A 17,376-nucleotide genomic window follows, 5' to 3' on the forward strand; every position below is an offset into this window, starting at 1 on the left:
GAGGCCCCATTACGATTGCAATCTGGTCTAGGGTCGAAAGGATTTGCCTGAGCTACCCTAGGTCTGACCACCTCAACCGGGACTTCTTCGCCAAGAGAATCTCGCAAACGCTGACGTTTGCGAGAGCCAGGATCTTCATTTGAAGTAGCAAAATGAGAAGTACAAGAGCCTGTCTGATGTGTGGGGGAGTTGACTAAGGGCCTGCTACATTCTTCCTCCAACAGAGATAAGATAGCAGCATCTAAGTCTGAGCAGAGGATCATTTTCTCCTGGTAGTGGTTGTTGTCGTTAAGGAGCTCATCAAGAAGCGGGTTGGAATCATCAGCGTTCTGCTGGTGCGTGTTGGCCAGGAGTGTGTCTTGGTCCAGGAGCGACTCATCGTCAGCTTCACTTGGGGCGGGGTAGATTGTATTGGCCAGGAGCGGACCCTCCTCCGCTTCACCCTGGTCATCAGGGAATGCCTCGTTGATTTTGAGAGTCAGGTCCTGAGCAGTGTCTTGGGAGTTGCAGAGGTACCGGGCATGAGTGGAGCTGTAAACAGAGGCCTGGCTGGAGTTGCCGGGATGGTGAGCGAGCTCATAGGAAGATTCGCAATCGGAGTTATGGCTGCGGCTGGGAGTGGAGACGCGACCACTGCAGTCGTGAGCAGCCTCGCAAGCAGCTTCCTGAGAGGAGCTGTGAGCAGAGTTGCGACCGGGGTCTTGAGCTGAGCGATGAGCTGCCTCATGGATAGAGCCGCAACCTGGGTCGCGACTAGGGGTTCCGTGAGCGTCGTCGTAGATGGAGTCAGGATTGGAGGCCTGAGCAGAGTCGTGGATTGGGTCGCGAGCGCGATTGGGAGCAGAGTTGTGAGCGCGATTCGGAGTGAAGCCGTGAGTGCGATTGGGAGCGAAGTCGGGAGCGCGATTGGGAGTGAAGCTGTGAGCGCGATTGGGAGCAGAGTCGGGAGTGCAATTGGGAGCAGAGCCGGGAGCGCGATTGGGAGCGAAGTCGCCACCAAGGTCTTCTTCCACCTCAGAGCCAGCTCCATAGCCAGCACTGGAAGCTGGGGAAGAAGGTCTTGAAAAGCTCTGAAAAACTTAGATTAGCAGTTACTCGAGGCAATCAAGAATGTTTCATGTACCTCTAGAGCCAAGGCTGGGTCTTCCACCTGAGTTCCTACCTCACAGGTGGCCCTAGGCTGTGAAAAGAGCCAAGGAGGCCTAAGTCTAGCTCTAGCTAGAGAAATACTGCCAGTCCTAGGTAGTTTCTCTGGGGAAAGAGAAGGTGTAGGAAAAGAAGGAGCAGAGGAATTGAGGGCTAATTGAGCTTGAAGGGAGGCAGGCAGAGACTTCAGGTCATCAGGAAGGTTGGAGCCATGAAGAAGAAGAAGGGAGTGAAGAGCCTGCAGTTGAGTTACAGAAAGACTGAGGTCAGCCATAATTAGCCTGTGAATATTGAGCGAAGCAGGTGGAGGCCAAAAAAGGCAAACCTGTCTGAAATCCCTGCTTTGCCTAATTGAGCGTCCACTCACAAAGCTGTGCAGCTATAAGCGCCAGATAAACACGCGCCTAACCCAACAAATGCGTACTACGAGCTGCTGCCAAAATTGAATCAGAAGTTCACTACAGAGGTTAAATCTAATCGGACTGCTCTTCCTGCACCAGTCACAGCTCCCCCATCGTATGACGCATGTTACTCTTTCCCACTCACAAAGAACGGATACTCTGGTGTGGCCACTTACACTCGCCGACCTTCCGCAGAAAATTCTGGTGTGACGGCTCTCAAAGCTGAAGAAGGACTTACGGGAAAACTTCGAGATGTTATGTCATGCCCTACCCCAGATAAACTGGACAGAGAACCTCCGAGATTAGCAACGAGATTTTGGGATGAGTATTCGGGGAAGCAGCGCCTTCTGGTGAGTTTCTTCAATACCGGTTCCACGGGGGACAAGATAAAATCAAAAGTTGTTGCCAAAGCTGTAAGTATTCTGAAACAAGATACATCATCTTCTGAACTGACTGGAAATCTTCATAGACACCAACAACCAACTCTGATAATTCTGATGTCACAATGTTAATGACTTCCTGCGAAACCACGTTGCACGATACGACTATCCCTCAGCCTGTATCCGCGTCCTCCTCGATGTCATCGATCGCGTCCATATCTTCATCCCCTACATCTTCCGGCACTTCCACTCCGACTTTCACATCCTCACCACCAAAGAAGAGGAAGACACCGCCTCCTTCCACCTCTTCATCGACTACAGGCACCTCATCCTCATCGTCTACTATTCAAACCAAACCGAAGAAACCGAAAGGGGATGTTCAAAATGTGAAGGACCTGAAGAAACCCGGACAGTCAAAACTCTCTAGCTTCTTCATCGCTCCGCCTACGACCCGAGCAATTCGAAACCAAGAAATTCAACAACGTCGAAGATAAAACCTAGGCGGAGCAAATCAATAACTAACCTCGCTGATACAGGAACTCAAGCTATAGTGGACCTCACAGCGAGCGATGATAAAGACGACGAATACCCCGTGGCTCAAACAGTACAAGAGGTTGAGGAGGAAGATATTGACAAGGACTTACGACAAGCTATCCAACTTTCGCTATCGCAAACATCTTCCTCTTCAATGCCGTTGCAATCATCGCCTATATCATCATCTTATGAAGCTTGGAAGTCTCTCCTCAAACCTCGAGAGCCCCCAAAGTGCTTGGTGCATAACGAAGTCGCGAAAGAGTTTCGAGTAAACAAGCCTGGGGTCAATAAAGGTAGATCGTTTTGGGTCTGTTCAAGGTGAGTTCGCTATTGTATTGTGTTTGTTTTTTCTATCTGGTCACACACTACTGAAATTTCAGGCCGGTGGGACCCGGATATGATAAAGGTTGTTCAAAGCGACCTTGTGAAGAAGTCAATTCGAAATGGAAGTGCAATTACTTCGTATGGAGTAGTGATATTGGAGTCAACCGTACGACAAATCCATCTGGAAAATAGAGTTTTCTCAAAACTTTGTTTCGTCTGTGAGCTGGTCTACCTGAGGACTGAGTACTGAGGCCTGAGTGGCATATTGACCGACCGGTTTAGTCCACCTTTTTCCTCGATCAATTAGTATTTCCGAAGTATACCTCTGATATATTGATTTTGTCAAGAAAATCCGGTTGCAGGAGGTCAAATTAAGAGATCGGAACAGTCTTCTGTATGCCCACAATTTGCTGAAAAACTCAAGAAGTCAAAGAGTATTGGAAAAGCTGCCCCTGCCCTATCATCAAATGTGTTTCAGAGTACGGACTCAAAAATGCTGACACAGAAGAAACGTATGTGGTCCCAGATATTACTAGCTGTCCTTTCTAATTCTGCCTATTCCGTTCTTAGGTCCCACTTGGCCAATCATTATGATATCTTCATTTCCGACTGCCTTGACGACAACGTATAACGTCAAAAAGTTCCTGCAAGAGTCCAGGTATCCTGACGTAGCCTAGACTTAGAGCCATGGTCAGGTTTGAACTTTCTGAAAATGCTTGAGGCCATGTACAGCCGGACAATGTCGTAATCATAATCATGGACTCATCAACTAAGTTGACTCATTCATGTTGTACTTGCTGTGTAGGTAGCTTTTTGTAGCCATAATACTTAGCAGGCCTGCTCAACAAATGTTTACTGTCTTCTTCGGCTGGATATACCACTTTAAGCAGGAAGCTTCTCCTAAAATATGTATTTACAGTTGAAGATCCTGATAATCTTTATCGCGACACAAATTTAGGGCTAGGAGTACTGAGTACGGAATATATAGTTCAAACTTCAGCTAGAAGTAAATCAACGGTGATCAGAAGAAGGGCTTGAAGTACCAAGGGGTTTACCCACCGTTCTCTGGAGCTGGACCTCTTCTAGGGACGTGGTATATGTCCTCAATTGAACCCACCGCTTCTTCCAACAGTTCCTTCATACCAGGATAATCGCTTTTCCTTGATAACCAATTCAACATGCGTGCTTTGCAAGACGGATTTACTTTGGGGAAATCTGTGTTTTGTAGTACTTGAAGAAGCTCCCTGTAGGTGAGAGGCTTCTGGAAGTAAAGGAGAAGATAGCCAATGTTCTCTTTCCAAACCGATTTCCAGGCCTTTTGACATTCTTTATGGGTTAAACAAAGATCAGCTTCTTCTTGCTGGTCCTTATCTGCGAGTTTGAGAGCAAACGACCTCTGAGATACTTGGGTGAGTAAACGCTGGATGTTCTCCCGGGTTCTAGCTATGGTCGGATAGGCAGCTGCTATCTGCTGAGCCTCAGAGTTTGTTATCTCACCAAGAGGCCTCTGAATAGGATCCTTGACTGCTGGACCAACCCAACAATGAACCTCTGGAAGGTGATGAAAATCACCAACCAGTTGTAACATCCTAGCAGAAGGTAAACGTAAACTTTCCAGACCACTGACAGCGTAAGAAATCCCATCATCGGCCTTCAAGGTTGAAGAGACCCTCAGAAGATCCACCAGACTTTCTTCCGTTATCTTGAAAGGTCGCCACTCTCTACCGTAACGTAATTAAAGATAATAATTGTGGAAGGAAAAAAAGTTACCTATCATGAATCCAATCAAGGAAACAAGTGAATTCTCGAGTTGTGAAAGGCAAGATCACTGGATTTTCTTCCGTCCCTTCAACACTCTCTAACGCCTGGGTCAAGAAGTTGGCCAAAACAGGAGCGTGAAGCTCCAGCGAAGACAAATGGAGTTTGAATCGAGAATAAATGACCTTTCCTGTCTGAGATCCAGTCAGTGATTTTACAAGTTTATTTGAATATGTCTTGAAATTGTACTTTGTCGATCTCGATCTCTTGGGTCTCAATAACCACCATGCAATTGTTATGATAGAAATCCACAACATTCACAGAAATTTTACACTCTGCTTTGTCAACCAACATTTGGTTCTCGATATCCTCTGTGGATCTGGGCGCAAGCTTGGGATGGTCAGCCATCTGATTGAGCAGTAGTAGGTGAAGCTCTGACTTTCCCGTCACAGTGACAGTCACACCTTTCTTTCTGGACTCTCACCTTCTACCGACAGAATTTTTCTCTAACAGCCACATCAGTTTGCAAATAGTACAAATCAGCTTCCCATGTCTACTGCTCAGCCAAAATCCACCCCTCTATCTTCGAAACCCTCTGTTGTTACAGATAAAAGTCAGGAAAACCAGCAGCTCCTTCAGGTGGCTCAATCTTCAGTTTATCGCACATGCAACATCAAACAAGGCAGTAAGTCTCTGGCCTTATCTCCATTCTGGTTTCTTATCTCAAGTCTTTCTGTGCTCTGCTATACAGATGTCAAGGTTGAGCAATTTTGGAAGAATTTTACCAAGGAAGCCACCGAACAAGCCAGTGAGCTACCCATATTTTTACTACGAGATTCGGCAGTATTCAGCTGCCTTTTGTAGGTATTTAGAGAGTCAACATCTGAAAAGTCTTAGTTTTCTGATCTACCGCAGTGAGTAAATTCCATTGTGACGTATAGTGTATAGACAACTCATAGATTCTCTTTGGGGCTAGTGAATCATCTCCAATTTTCCTTAGTTCCATTACCCCTTTTCCAGTTATTTGTCGCTATAGTCATTGCCATAGTCATCACTGTAAATTAAAAAGGTTTCACTGAGGAGTAAGGTTCCTGGTGAGGGAGCACAACGTTATGTAGGTACAGCTTGGACACTTCCCATTTGAGAGATGTTATTACCGTAAACTATACAGTTATACCTACATACCAAGCTGACAGTGTATTAAGCTCCCTCAGTGGCTTCGCAGACGTCATAGCAAGATACTTATAAGCTATACTGTATAGCTTAGGATACTCTGACAATACAATAGCGATGAAAACTGTATATTATAGTGTCATACCTATTGGAAATTTGTTAGAGGCTATAAATGTTTTCTGAGGAGGACAGTTTTTCGGGAACAAGTTCTCTACTACAAAAGCAAGAAAAGCAAGTTTTCTGCTAGTTTGAATAAGTGCCGGAATCCAAATTATATTTTCTGTGGCAAACTGTTCTTTTGTGCTGAACAAAAAGAATTTGCGCTGACAAGAAAAAGTCGGGCGCACCACGAACAAGTCGAGCTCATGTGAAAAAGTCGGGCTACCGGGGAAAAATTCCCGCGGATTTTTTCGCCACTTGGACTAGCATACTCATCCCAGCGCAACCGTTCCACCGCAAGCTGGTGATTACCAGTCACAATGTGGATCAGTGCTTTCCGATGTGAACCTGTTGGGACATTCAAATAGTGTCGAAAAGTCAGAGGTTTAAAGACCATCTTTTTCTGTTTCCGGTCATACTCCTTTCGTTCTTTCAGAGTGTCCATTGTTCTGGGACAAGATATCACAGCCTTTTGCAGAGTCTTCTCCATGGAATTTTGAATGCCAGTGATTAGATCATTCAGGTATGCAGTAGTGATATCCTCAAACTCTGGAATGTTCCAAGTGAATGGTATTGGCAGGTTGTCAAGTACTCTGCATGCCTCCAAAATTATTGATGTGTGTCCATTTTGAGCCAAAGAGTAAGCTTCTCTGAATGCTTTCCATGCGAGATGATGATGTAGTAAATTGACCAGGTACTGCATGTTCTTGAAGAAAAGAATGATTCTTCGATAGCGGATTGGCATCACTCCCGTTTCGGTGAACAGAATCTGGGTTGATGATCGTTTTTGTAAAGAAAGAACCCTCCGTAAGAAATAATGTTGTACTTCCTCTAATTGGTCTCTATGAGATGCAACCACATCCATACTGAACTCGGCACCACTTTTCAAATATGGGTCAATTCTAGCCCAGTACATAGTAATCATATCCTTTATTGGCATGTCACTGCCTACAAAAGCCTTAGCATGAAGGACTGCACCTGCAGCATTTTTAGCCTTATCTGCGAGTACCTGATAGTTGTCTTTGTATATGCTTCCTCGACCAGTCTGATGATGTACCCCAATATATTTCAGTTTCTTCTTCTTTTGCAAAGGTTTGTCATGTAGCATGAAAACAGTGTCAGTGACAACTTCCTTTCCAAATACTGCAATCATACATTTAGGCACAGATACTTCAAAACCTGTGAAGGATGCATATGCTTCAAATTGTCTAAGCTTAGATTGAATGCTAGATGGTGTTGTCCCAGCCATTCCTGTGTCATCTGCTTGCAACATGTGGTTGACATACATATCATGAAGAACCACATCTGTTGGGTGTTCCGTCACTTTAAAATCTGCAACAACCAGATTAAACAAGTTTGGTGAGTCCGGACTGCCTGTAATGACCCCCATATCACCGCCAAAAGGTTCAGAGTGAGAGCCACAAACTCTGACAACATAAGCAATTTTTGCATAGAGCATCCGTATCCAGTCAATCATTGGGCCTTTCACTCCCATTGAGAATAATTTAATCCACATTACAGATCTATCAGTGGAGGGAAATGCATTTGTCCAGTCCATATATGCAAAATATAGTGGGTTGCCCAGAGATTCAGCCTTATCCACCATAGTCCTCAAAATTAGTGGGTTGTTAGTTGTTCGGTATGTAGGTCTGAAGCCATTTTGAGAATCAGGTATTAATTGCTTTAGATCTGAATAAGACCTTATCCTACGGTCAATAATGTAGGCCAACAATTTTGCAAAACAACATTCTAATACAATGAGGCGGTAGCCACTTGGGTCTGAAGCATTCTTTCCTGGCTTTAGAATACCAATCACTATTGCATAAAGCCATTGCGAGGGTGCAGTCTTGTTTACAACACAGTGATTGAGAAATGAGACTATATTCTCATTGGGGATGTCCATAATTTCCTTGTATGATATGCCATCGGAGCCCATGGCACTGTTCAGGTTGCATTGAAGTATGTGTTCCTTGGCTTCAGCTACTTCATCTTCTTGAATTGGGCAGCTAAAAAACCCCTGCTCTGTTGGGTCCAAGTTGTTTTCTGGTAGCATTGCTTCTAGGTGCTTTAGATATGACAGGTGATTGTGATTCAACTGCAATGATGGGACCATAGGTGAATTCAACCTTGTCTTAAACTCTGTATATAGGTGATTGAGTGAAAGCTCAAAGTCTTTTGCTTTTGGATCTAGCCATGACTTATATAACATCCAGAATTGAGCATTAGTCTTGCAATTACGCAATTTGACAAGGTTTTCATGACGGATTTTTCCAACTTTTGACCTTCCACGATGACCACTTTCCACTGTTAAGATTGTCGGAGTAGCATTCATTGCTCCTGGTTCAGCATGCTCTGGTAGGTCAGTGGAGACTTTCTGAACATCAATTGCTAACTTGTTTCCTGGGTTACACTCCCATGGTGCAGACATTAGGCAGGTATAATCCCTTGGAATCCTTTTTGTGCAACCTGTTTTTGCCAATTCATCTGCCAGTTCATTTTGCGGAATGCCACTATGTCCTTTAACCCATATAAAGCGGGTGAGAGCCAGACGATATTTTAGTAATAAGCAAATGTCTTTCAATAGGTCTCCATTTGACATCTTCCATCCTGTAGATAGATGGCGGCCTGCCCAATAGCAGCATTCTCGGATGACATATGTTGAATCACAGTAGATGTTCAGTGCACGTTTAGGGTCAACATTTAACAATAACATCAGGACAGCATATGCTTTGGCTCTATTATTTGTGGGGTCTCCCGGGCCTGGTACTCTGAGGCTAATGTTCTGGTTGGACCGTAGCCCAAAGCATATTCCTGATCCAGCTCTTGCACTTTCTTTCCCATTATCCAAGCATGAACCATCAGTATACACAGAGATTGGATTTTTGTCATAGTAAACCGGACCATAAAAATCACGGAGCAACTGGTGTGGAGGTTTTGCACTCTGCAGCACCTCGTTATAGATGATGTCAGTCCTTTCATCATGTACTGGAATTGAAAGCGGATTCTTTTGTTGAGTGGATTGATTTGCCGTCATGATGCAAATCTCTCGTGAAATCACCAATGAGAGTTTCGAGTGGTCTGACCATTGGTCTGTCTTTGACACTGGTCGGACCTCAATGCTCAGATTTTTGATCAACGTGCACAGTGCTTGTGATACTAGAATGTAGTCTACCACAGCTTTGCCATTGTGTTGGTGGGATGTGTAAGACCCCCGATGTGGAGATTCCAATTCTGTGCCATTCACAATTGCCAAGTTCATCTCATCGCATAATTGTAAGATACGCAGACCCCTTGCATTGGTTTCCTTGTCTTGTGATATTCGTGTCAGGTGTGTATCAGTAGGCACCCTCGAAGAAGTCCGCCCATTTGCATCAGTAGCCACGACAGTCTTTTTTGACATGTCCACCAATGCACATAATCGTATTTTCTCAAATAACTTTTCTTCAGGAGATACATCTGTGAAATGTATATATCGAGATAGTGCAGGCAAAATGTATGCATTAATAACCCATAGTCTACCAAAATCAAGCACGAGAATGTCCGCCGATGAAAGCTTCGACTTCGACACTGCTATTCCTTTCCGAACAAAAGCACAGACCCCCCCATGCTGCTTCTCCCACTTCCTGGCAGTGGTACGTGATTGTACAAAGAAATTAAAACCATCGAGTTTGAGTAATGCTTCTTCTTCCTCAGTACATAAGTGTGTTTCTTGAATGAGTACTATATCATATTGTGAAAGCATGTTTCGAAATTCTGGGCTGAGCATTTTAACAGAGAAATCACCATGAACATTCCAAGAAAGGATTCTAATAACATTTTCGTCGTATACATCATCATTCGTTATCGTAGAATCGGAACTGTGGCTACTCTCCCTGACATGCTTTTGATCCTCAGCCCTGTTCAAAAATCCCCCTGCCTGATGTGGATACCGTGATAAGTCCTCAGCTCAGATTTCGAGAAGTTCGCAGGTATTCGAAAATGATGGACTCAACCCAAGTGTTCTTTCTCGAAATGCCCAGGCCCGGTCCCCCTCTAGGAAGAAAGTGCATGTTATATTACCCTCTGTCAGGCTGGAATGGCGACCATCACATCTACCAGGGATAGACAATTATCCGAAGTATGCAAAAGAAAGAATCACGGAAATGATTCAAGCTCAATACGGCCCAGATACAAAGGTAGATTTTGCAAAGAACCGACATGCTGAATATTACACGTGTCCCTTCAAGCTGGAAGTTTCTGAACAAAATGCGTTTTGGAGGCCTGTGTCAAAGGTGACAGGTTATTTCGAGATGAAAGAAGTGCAGAATCCAAAGTCCATAAAAGTGACAGGTTGGTTGAAACAAGATGGAAAAACAATTTCGGAATATGAATATCCAGTTCGTGCTCTTTTGTATCCATGCACTTACTCATATCCTAACACGCTGCATCAACCTTCAGAATCATCTTCCTCGCATTGATCCTCCACCTCCCATCAACCTGGAAGAAATTCTTCGTCCGAGTCCCGGTCCTAAACCTACAGCTACAGGATGATGACCCCTTGCGTATATTTCATATTACAGCTTGAATGTTACATGTTCAGTATTTATGACGCTGTTCCGATTCGTTGACATGTACTTAGACCTCCAACCCCATCAAATCATGTTTCTTTGAAATGGGCGTAAAGTAGACAAGATGACAACAGTAAAGCTTCTGTTGCTGAGCAGGTTGTCACACCCCTTAAAGTTTGTACTCCTTCGGACCTCATATTCTGCTTTTGTTGACAGCAAGAGTCAGCAAGAAGGAGCGATAAGAACGATGCCGTGACTCGTACGACAGAAATTGGCCTTTATTTAACTTGTGGCCCCCTCTGGGAATGCTAACCTTGCTCACGGTTATGCCCTCCACCTCATTAGTACGACAGTGGATGATTTCCCGTGAGAAACAACCTTTTTGTTGTACGACGCCGTCTGATCGCACGGGCGCTTGAAATCGTTTGTGGCCGCACGGGCCAAGGCGGCGCCAGGGCCCGGACCTCCATGGCAGTCCTCCATCGGATCGATCGTATACTTTCTCTATTTCTCCATCGCTGGTCGGTCGGTCACCTATATCGTTGTTTTTGCTGAGCACAGAGACCAACTGTTATTCAAAAAAAAATCCGTATTCTCCCCTTCACCCTTTGTCCATGCTTTACTCTACATGCTTTACTTCCAAATCCCTTCGCGTCCTGATATTCGTCCTCCTACTTCCCGTTGTATGTATAATAGCCGTCCCTCATGTGAGTCAACGACATTCAAATTTTCACTGGGTTCTGAAGATATTGTAGGGACCCCTTGTCGACATAAGCAATGAAAGCTCTGTGAACACGCGAGACTTAATCCACCAAAGATCCCGCTTGTTTCCAAAGCCATAATACGCTTCCACACTTCACCCGGGAGCCAAACTACTCGTAACAAAGACACTGCAAGGAGAGCAGTAGTTCATTCTGCAGTCCAGCGTTTCTTCGATAAAGCTTCACCTGGACTGTATGGGACAGAGAACATGTCAATTCAGGTGAAATCATGGGGGAAGAAAAACATCAACGTGGAAGGGAATGAACATTTTTTTGTTCCTCAAATCGAAGTGCGCCCTCCTGGAGCGATAAAGCGGATGATCACTTACTAAGGATGGGTTTCCTGGACCAATCATGAAGTTTCTGGGTACCTCAAAACTGACGATGACGCGGAGACGATTGTTGTTGAAGTTCAAAAAATGTGTTGGTACCATCCGGTCAGTGTATCCAACTCTCACTCTGACCTACAAACTGACAAAATTACAGACCAGAGAGAGCAAGCCTGATATGCGTAGGTAATTGGGAATAAAGTATGTATGAAAGTAATTATGTATCTTGGTCATATGCATAACCTCTAAATCATTTCCATATTCTTCTTGTCGTACGACAGGCTTCAGGAATAACATATTGCGGAGGTCGTTTCCCACAAAGAATTAATGACGAATTTCATGTATACTGACGACAGATGAGGCTTAAGACCTTGAATCAAGGAGTCCTGGGTGAATGACTTACAACAACACTCAGCTTTTTACCCTTTGGTGGTATGACTAGGTAGCCTCCAGGGTTGGATACGTATGCACGACCACCTACAACGGCATAGGCAGGAGCAACCGCAAGAGGAGAGCCTAATTTGGAAGAAGGGCGTGGAGTGGATTGTGATCGTGAATGATGTTGATGATGGTGGTTGGATCTGTTAGATGAAGAGGGACGATGCGTGCTATGTCTATGATGTGAATCAGGAGGAGTGGTGCTTCTTCTAGGAGAATCGAGTTTATGTGGCCGAGATGCATGAGCTGCGGATTGTGAAGGTGTATTATGATGGTGGTGATGAGCACGATGTCGGGATTGGGGTTGAGATGGCGGCGAGGAGAGAGACTGCGCTCGCCGAGATTGCGTCGGAGCAGCATACGCGGTTCTGGTAGCTGTGTAACTCTCCTGAGGGGCAGGAGAGTACGGATACGAATGCCTCACTTGAGATGTATGCGCAGGTGAGCGTTGCGTATGGAAATCAACATTCGACGCGCCACTTGCACCCTGCCTAAATGTCGTCGCTGACATGCTATGCCTCCTTTCTCTATCGTCCATTCCTCTTCCTCGCTCTATAATATTCCTGTCTCCATGAGGCTTGGAGCTTACGGTAGACGTCCGAGTTCTGCTACTAGATGATTCCTCGGAGACTCTGATTGGGTTGAAGGTTCCGAACGGCGAGCGGAATTCAGACGCGTGAGCATTAGTATTTTGCACCCACTTTGAGATTCTCCTTTGGGTATCGAGATAGCGTTGATATCCTTCAGGAGAGTAATCATATTCGGTCATTTAGAGCAAATGACGAAGACGGCTAGGCCGACAAAGTCGAGGCTATAGGAAGAGGAGCGTAAGGTGGCGGGCCTCTAAAGAGCTACAGAGAAGGTCTTTTAAATCAAAGAACGATTAATATAAGGTTTATGCGTACCAAGGAGTTGGAGTTAAAGAATACCAATCGCGGAGAGTCAGCGGAGAGCTCATAAATAAGCAAACGGGGAGCTGCCTCAAACCTGGCGTTAGCAATGAACGTCATCTGTGTACTTATAGTTATGAGTTATGCGAGACCCATCGCGGACATCGTTGGTTGCCAGGAAACGTACATATGCACACCTAATCACATAATTGAGTCTATTCTGAGAGTGCGTGATTGGACGCAGCTGTCTTCCGATTTTCAACGAATACAGAGCTATACAAAGAGGATAAGAGGGAACGAGATGAGATCATATGTATCTCTGGAAATGGCTCAAAACGGTGAGTAGTGAGCGGATTATTCAAGTACGAGGGTGAACTCGCTAATCGTGACTAGAAAATCGAATGTGCTTCATACGCCACCTTCGGAATTATCAACGGTCAACGTCCTCTATATTTCGATTTCCCGATGCTTCTGAGTCGGAGGTTATACGCAGAAGGTCATGAATCCGGTGTTGACGGCCCACTGATTGAAAAAGCTATGGCACTTATCAGCCGATTGTCAATATGTTTGCGCCTAATTCCAACGCGCGCGGATATATTTCGCAGATGTAGCTAGATATATCCTCAAAGACGAGGTCCCACGAGGTAAAAAATCACAATCCACATGAAAGGAGGGCGTGCTTTTAGGTACTGCTCAATGTTAAAATTCAAGAGAAAGAAGAAAATGAGAGACATTGTAGTGCAGATGAGTATGCTACAGATCGCACAACACACAAAGCCTATCACATCGCCGATATCGAAGGTGAAATGCCAGGGAAAATGGAAAGATAAAGTTTTCCAGTTTCACCATAAAGGAGGGGAAACTCTGATCACGGCGGTGTGCGTTTTACGCTTGCCAGTCTTTCGGCTGTATCCGGTCAGCTTCCCATTTTACAAAGAGATAACATGAAAAACTCACTTTGACTTCCGGCCCCACTGTCTTGATCCAAACTTGAGGCCTCTCTCGCTCCACTCGTGCACCTTGTTCTCCTTCGTCCCAGGTGTAACATGACGCGATGGCAAGTTTCGTGCCATCACAATTGAACGCAACACTGGATACTGGATTGTTGAATTTATGATATTGACGCAAGCGTTTCTTGATTTTGTGGTCCCATACAGAAACAGTCCCATCCGAGCCAGCAGATGCGAACGTGTTGTAACTGACGAAGAAAAAATAAGGACACGATCGGCATTACATAGATCGATAGTTACAAAGCATGCGACATACATCGGATGGAAAGCAAGAGCGTTGACAGGCCAAACGTGATCCACACCGTCAATAGTCTGGCGATGACATTTGAAAGCATATTTCTTTTCTTGTGCTTCCGGTGATGGATCGAAATATTCGACAGCGATTCGTCCCTCTACAGATGCAGTCGCGTAGCCTAGAACGACCCAGATTTATTCAGCTATATTCGTAAAAGAAGATATGGCGAGCAGTACCTTCACCGTTAACCATACACGCCAACGACCTCGTCATATACTTCAAGCTACTTTCTCTCCGTTGCGATGGCTCCTGCATGTTTCGGATATCATATATATGGAAAAGACGGCTTGCCATCGCGACTACGAGGGTGTTATTGACTAGGTCAATGTGGTATATTCGCTCGGGATTTTCATGGGAAGATTGTTCAGGCGTTGGCGCTCGTGGGTCGAATATTCGTATCGTACGGTCCCAGGAAGCTGAAATCAGGGCATCTAAAGCAACGTTCAAGCATGATCTCACGAGACAAAAAAAGTTACGGACTAAGGTCTTTGGCATATACCATACTCGACACGGCATCAGAATGCGATCCTACGACATTGGTCTTTTCGCTTCCGAAGTCGAGACTGAATAATTACAGACAAATCAGTGCTGGTTAAGAAGAGAGAATTATCTTGCTTACTATCGAACCGTAGTATCCAGCCCGCCACTAAATCCATGCTCAGCATCCGAGAAACAACAAGCTAAAACAGCAGCTCGATGATCAAACTTGCATTTTTGTTCGCTAGTTTTGCTGCCTGAAGCGTCATCGCCGACGTCGTAGAGTTTGACAGTCTACGGAGCGCATTGTAAGCGACTTAATCCTTAATGAGTTGGTGGAAGACGTACCGTATCCCATGAAGAAACGAGCAACTGATTTGGATTTGTGGGGGAATATTGGACTTTAGAGATGCTATCAAAAGGTGGTGAAGGAAGGGCAAATTGGGATTCTATGCGCGAGTACAGTTGAGCGTCCAGCGACCAAGAAATGATACAGAAACCATACCAGCCATATTATTGGTTTGGGGACTTTGAACCAAGTCAACTTTGAGAAAATGCACGTGAGATGCTGGTAGACTTAGGTAATTGTCCGTAAGAAGATTCAACGCGCGCTCAACGTACTCTCATCGGAGTCTCAACGTCAACTTACGCGTAACGCAATCAATGACAAGACGTCTCGAGACGTTCTTCTTTTTATTCAGATGCCTTGAACATTTTTCTACTCGGGCGACTTTTCTCGACAATCGTCCAACTTCTCGCAGGCTCACTATTGGCTGCTATTGGCTACATGTATATATATATGTGATCCAAGTGATTGTAATTGGAACGACAGCGATAATGGACCGATAGTTTCCGTTACCTTCCTGAGGGAGAAGCTGGGGGAAGCCAGGGAGAAGCCAGAAGAGAAGCTGAACAAGGTGCTCAGGAACAGGTGAGATGTCGAAGAGGCTTTCGGTTGGCGTCTTTTTCCATTCGGTTAATCTTTTTCTGTCTTTTCCTTGGGAAATGGCAAGAAATAGCTACCGTACCCGTACTCGAACTGACAGTAAGGCAGGGTTTCAATTTCGTGCACATTTCCTAGAAGTCTCAGAAGGTCATACGTACTACAAAGAGCCAAATTTTCGTTCATATTCGATGACTTTTTCTCCAGTCATTTGGCAGTGTCCAGGCATCTTGCGCCACGTTGCATTAAGGCAGCTCCCGCTTGCATCAATCATCTCGAGATGGTATATAGATTTGCCTGCAGGACTTGTGACAATTTTGAATTTATGATGAGTTCCTTCAGTATATAAACTCGTCCATTCGAGATATATGTATAGATTCCCTCCTTGAATACACACCAACAGGTGAATATCATGGCCCCCTCCCAAAAAAGTAGCAGCTCTGGATCACTCCGATCCTCCAATGTACCTCGACGACCCAAATCACCAGTCTCAATGTATCAGATGGAATATAATATCGGCGCACCCAAGCCACCTCGACCTCTAGTGAGGAAGGAACCCAAAGTGGCAAAGTCAGATCGTAATTCCACCCTCGACAATTATTCTCCATCCCTCTCGATGAGTTCATCTTTTGCGTCTTCCAGCTCAAGTTTTGCTACTAGCAGTACTAGTAGTACCAAGAGCAGACCATCATCCGCTATATCATTCCTTCGGTTATTTAGCAAGCGAAAAGCTTCCACAGCACCACCAACGATCTTCGAGCCGCTCGGCACTCCAGTCCAGCCTTACTTTCGCTCACCCGAGTCCGAGGTTCTAGCCAATACTACCCCGCTTGGCAAGCCAATTCAGAGTGTGGATGAACCCTCCTCTGTCAAACTGACAGATCACAATGAAATTCTGGAAGTTTTACGCGAGACTCACCCGGGTCATGTTTCCTCCCAGACGTATTCACGTCGTGCCAGCCTCACACTGCCGCCGACTCATTCACACAATGGAGGACCAGAACAACTTCCGGTGCTGTCCCATGGGACTGAGTACTCTCATCTCCCACATCGACCAAATCGCAATCCAAAGAGACCGAAGACAGCCCCATCCTCCCAATCTAATAGACGCCCACTCCCGCATATCCCCATGAATAGAACCCCTTCCATTGCTACGTTCAACCCAGAGGTAATCTCTCCTTCGAAACAGACGACGGTTCCTGGACCATCGCGGACCGAAAACCTCGACACGAGGAGGATAGAATCACCTTCTCTATCCTTGACACGCTCAAAATCCATTTCTCACTCCATGATGATGGTAGCACCACGACCGGATTCTCCGTTCATCGACTGCCATGTTTCTGGTCCCATGCAGTCTTATTTTGCCACTGCTTTGGGAACGAATCAACTGGGAGCTTCCTCCACTGCTGGGACAAACGAGAGACCTCAAGGATGGACCGGAGAATGGAATATCGACGATATGCAGGACGTCATTCAGAAGCTGCGGGAGCTGAGATGATTGGTACCCGATTGGTATCGATTGCCCTGGCGCATTCCTTCGTTCGCGCGAGGAATAGGATCTTTCAGTAAGGCTCCAATCTGCCATTTCCCGTGTGCGCCCTTAACAACCCATTAACAATCCATCTCGGGGCATCAGTTGCCAATCACAAGGATTGCATTTTGATGGATACAGCTGAGCATTCAAGCCATATAGCCATTGAGAGCGACAAACCCAAGGGCAGTAACTCATGGTGCCGCGGATGTAAAGTACACATATATATTCATCAAGCAATAAACCTGTGTGATGTATGTGAATGGTGGAACTTTTCCTT

At 45.3% G+C, this 17,376-nt stretch overlaps 6 protein-coding genes across 6 annotated transcripts; 2 read left to right on the forward strand and 4 right to left on the reverse strand.

Moving 5' to 3' along the window:
- Positions 1–9: 9 nt before the first annotated feature.
- On the reverse strand, positions 10–1,420 carry C8R40DRAFT_1174337 (uncharacterized protein; the record flags this gene model as incomplete). Its single annotated transcript, XM_046232165.1, has 3 exons — positions 10–27; positions 78–1,070; positions 1,124–1,420. The coding sequence occupies 3 exons, from the start codon at positions 1,418–1,420 to the stop codon at positions 10–12; spliced, it is 1,308 nt and encodes a 435-aa protein (XP_046082632.1).
- A 1,132-nt stretch (positions 1,421–2,552) lies between these two features.
- Positions 2,553–2,977, forward strand: C8R40DRAFT_1054188 (uncharacterized protein; the record flags this gene model as incomplete). Its single annotated transcript, XM_046224914.1, has 2 exons — positions 2,553–2,779; positions 2,842–2,977. Coding segments are annotated over 2 exons (363 nt in total), but the record flags the coding sequence as incomplete, so codon positions are not given.
- Positions 2,978–3,698: 721 nt separating this feature from the next.
- On the reverse strand, positions 3,699–4,951 carry C8R40DRAFT_1072307 (uncharacterized protein; the record flags this gene model as incomplete). Its single annotated transcript, XM_046226440.1, has 4 exons — positions 3,699–3,754; positions 3,845–4,506; positions 4,556–4,737; positions 4,793–4,951. 4 exons carry the CDS (start codon positions 4,949–4,951, stop codon positions 3,699–3,701), a joined length of 1,059 nt encoding a protein of 352 aa, XP_046082634.1.
- A 6,826-nt stretch (positions 4,952–11,777) lies between these two features.
- On the reverse strand, positions 11,778–12,834 carry C8R40DRAFT_541185 (uncharacterized protein). Its single transcript, XM_046235387.1, has one exon. The coding sequence runs from the start codon at positions 12,717–12,719 to the stop codon at positions 11,889–11,891; it is 831 nt and encodes a 276-aa protein (XP_046082635.1). The 5' UTR covers positions 12,720–12,834; the 3' UTR covers positions 11,778–11,888.
- Positions 12,835–13,284: 450 nt separating this feature from the next.
- Positions 13,285–15,559, reverse strand: C8R40DRAFT_541472 (WD40-repeat-containing domain protein). The gene is made up of 9 exons (XM_046235388.1): positions 15,272–15,559; positions 15,128–15,198; positions 14,971–15,071; positions 14,765–14,916; positions 14,626–14,708; positions 14,322–14,576; positions 14,107–14,263; positions 13,798–14,038; positions 13,285–13,746 (listed from the first exon to the last, which is right to left on the reverse strand). Exons 2-9 carry the CDS (start codon positions 15,132–15,134, stop codon positions 13,726–13,728), a joined length of 1,017 nt encoding a protein of 338 aa, XP_046082636.1. The 5' UTR covers positions 15,135–15,198; positions 15,272–15,559; the 3' UTR covers positions 13,285–13,725.
- Positions 15,560–15,977: 418 nt separating this feature from the next.
- C8R40DRAFT_1072310 (uncharacterized protein) lies at positions 15,978–17,063 on the forward strand (the record flags this gene model as incomplete). The annotated part of the gene is made up of 1 exon (XM_046226441.1): positions 15,978–17,063. One exon carries the CDS (start codon positions 15,978–15,980, stop codon positions 17,061–17,063), a length of 1,086 nt encoding a protein of 361 aa, XP_046082637.1.
- Positions 17,064–17,376: the final 313 nt, after the last annotated feature.

Source organism: Lentinula edodes, assembly GCF_021015755.1.
Source record: "Lentinula edodes strain Le(Bin) 0899 ss11 chromosome Unknown C8R40scaffold_36, whole genome shotgun sequence".
Taxonomy (NCBI): Eukaryota; Fungi; Basidiomycota; class Agaricomycetes; order Agaricales; family Omphalotaceae; genus Lentinula; species Lentinula edodes.

Excerpts from the sequence above, each read along its gene's own strand:
- C8R40DRAFT_541472 (XM_046235388.1), bottom strand. Across the intron at positions 14,709-14,764 it reads CTGGATACTACGGTTCGATA|TCTCGACTTCGGAAGCGAAA; the intron begins GTAAGCAAGATA and ends GTAATTATTCAG. Across the intron at positions 13,747-13,797 it reads CAGTGGGGCCGGAAGTCAAA|CCGAAAGACTGGCAAGCGTA; the intron begins GTGAGTTTTTCA and ends GACCGGATACAG.
- C8R40DRAFT_541185 (XM_046235387.1), bottom strand. The coding sequence starts at position 12,719 with ATGACCGAATATGATTACTCTCCTGAAGGATATCAACGCTATCTCGAT.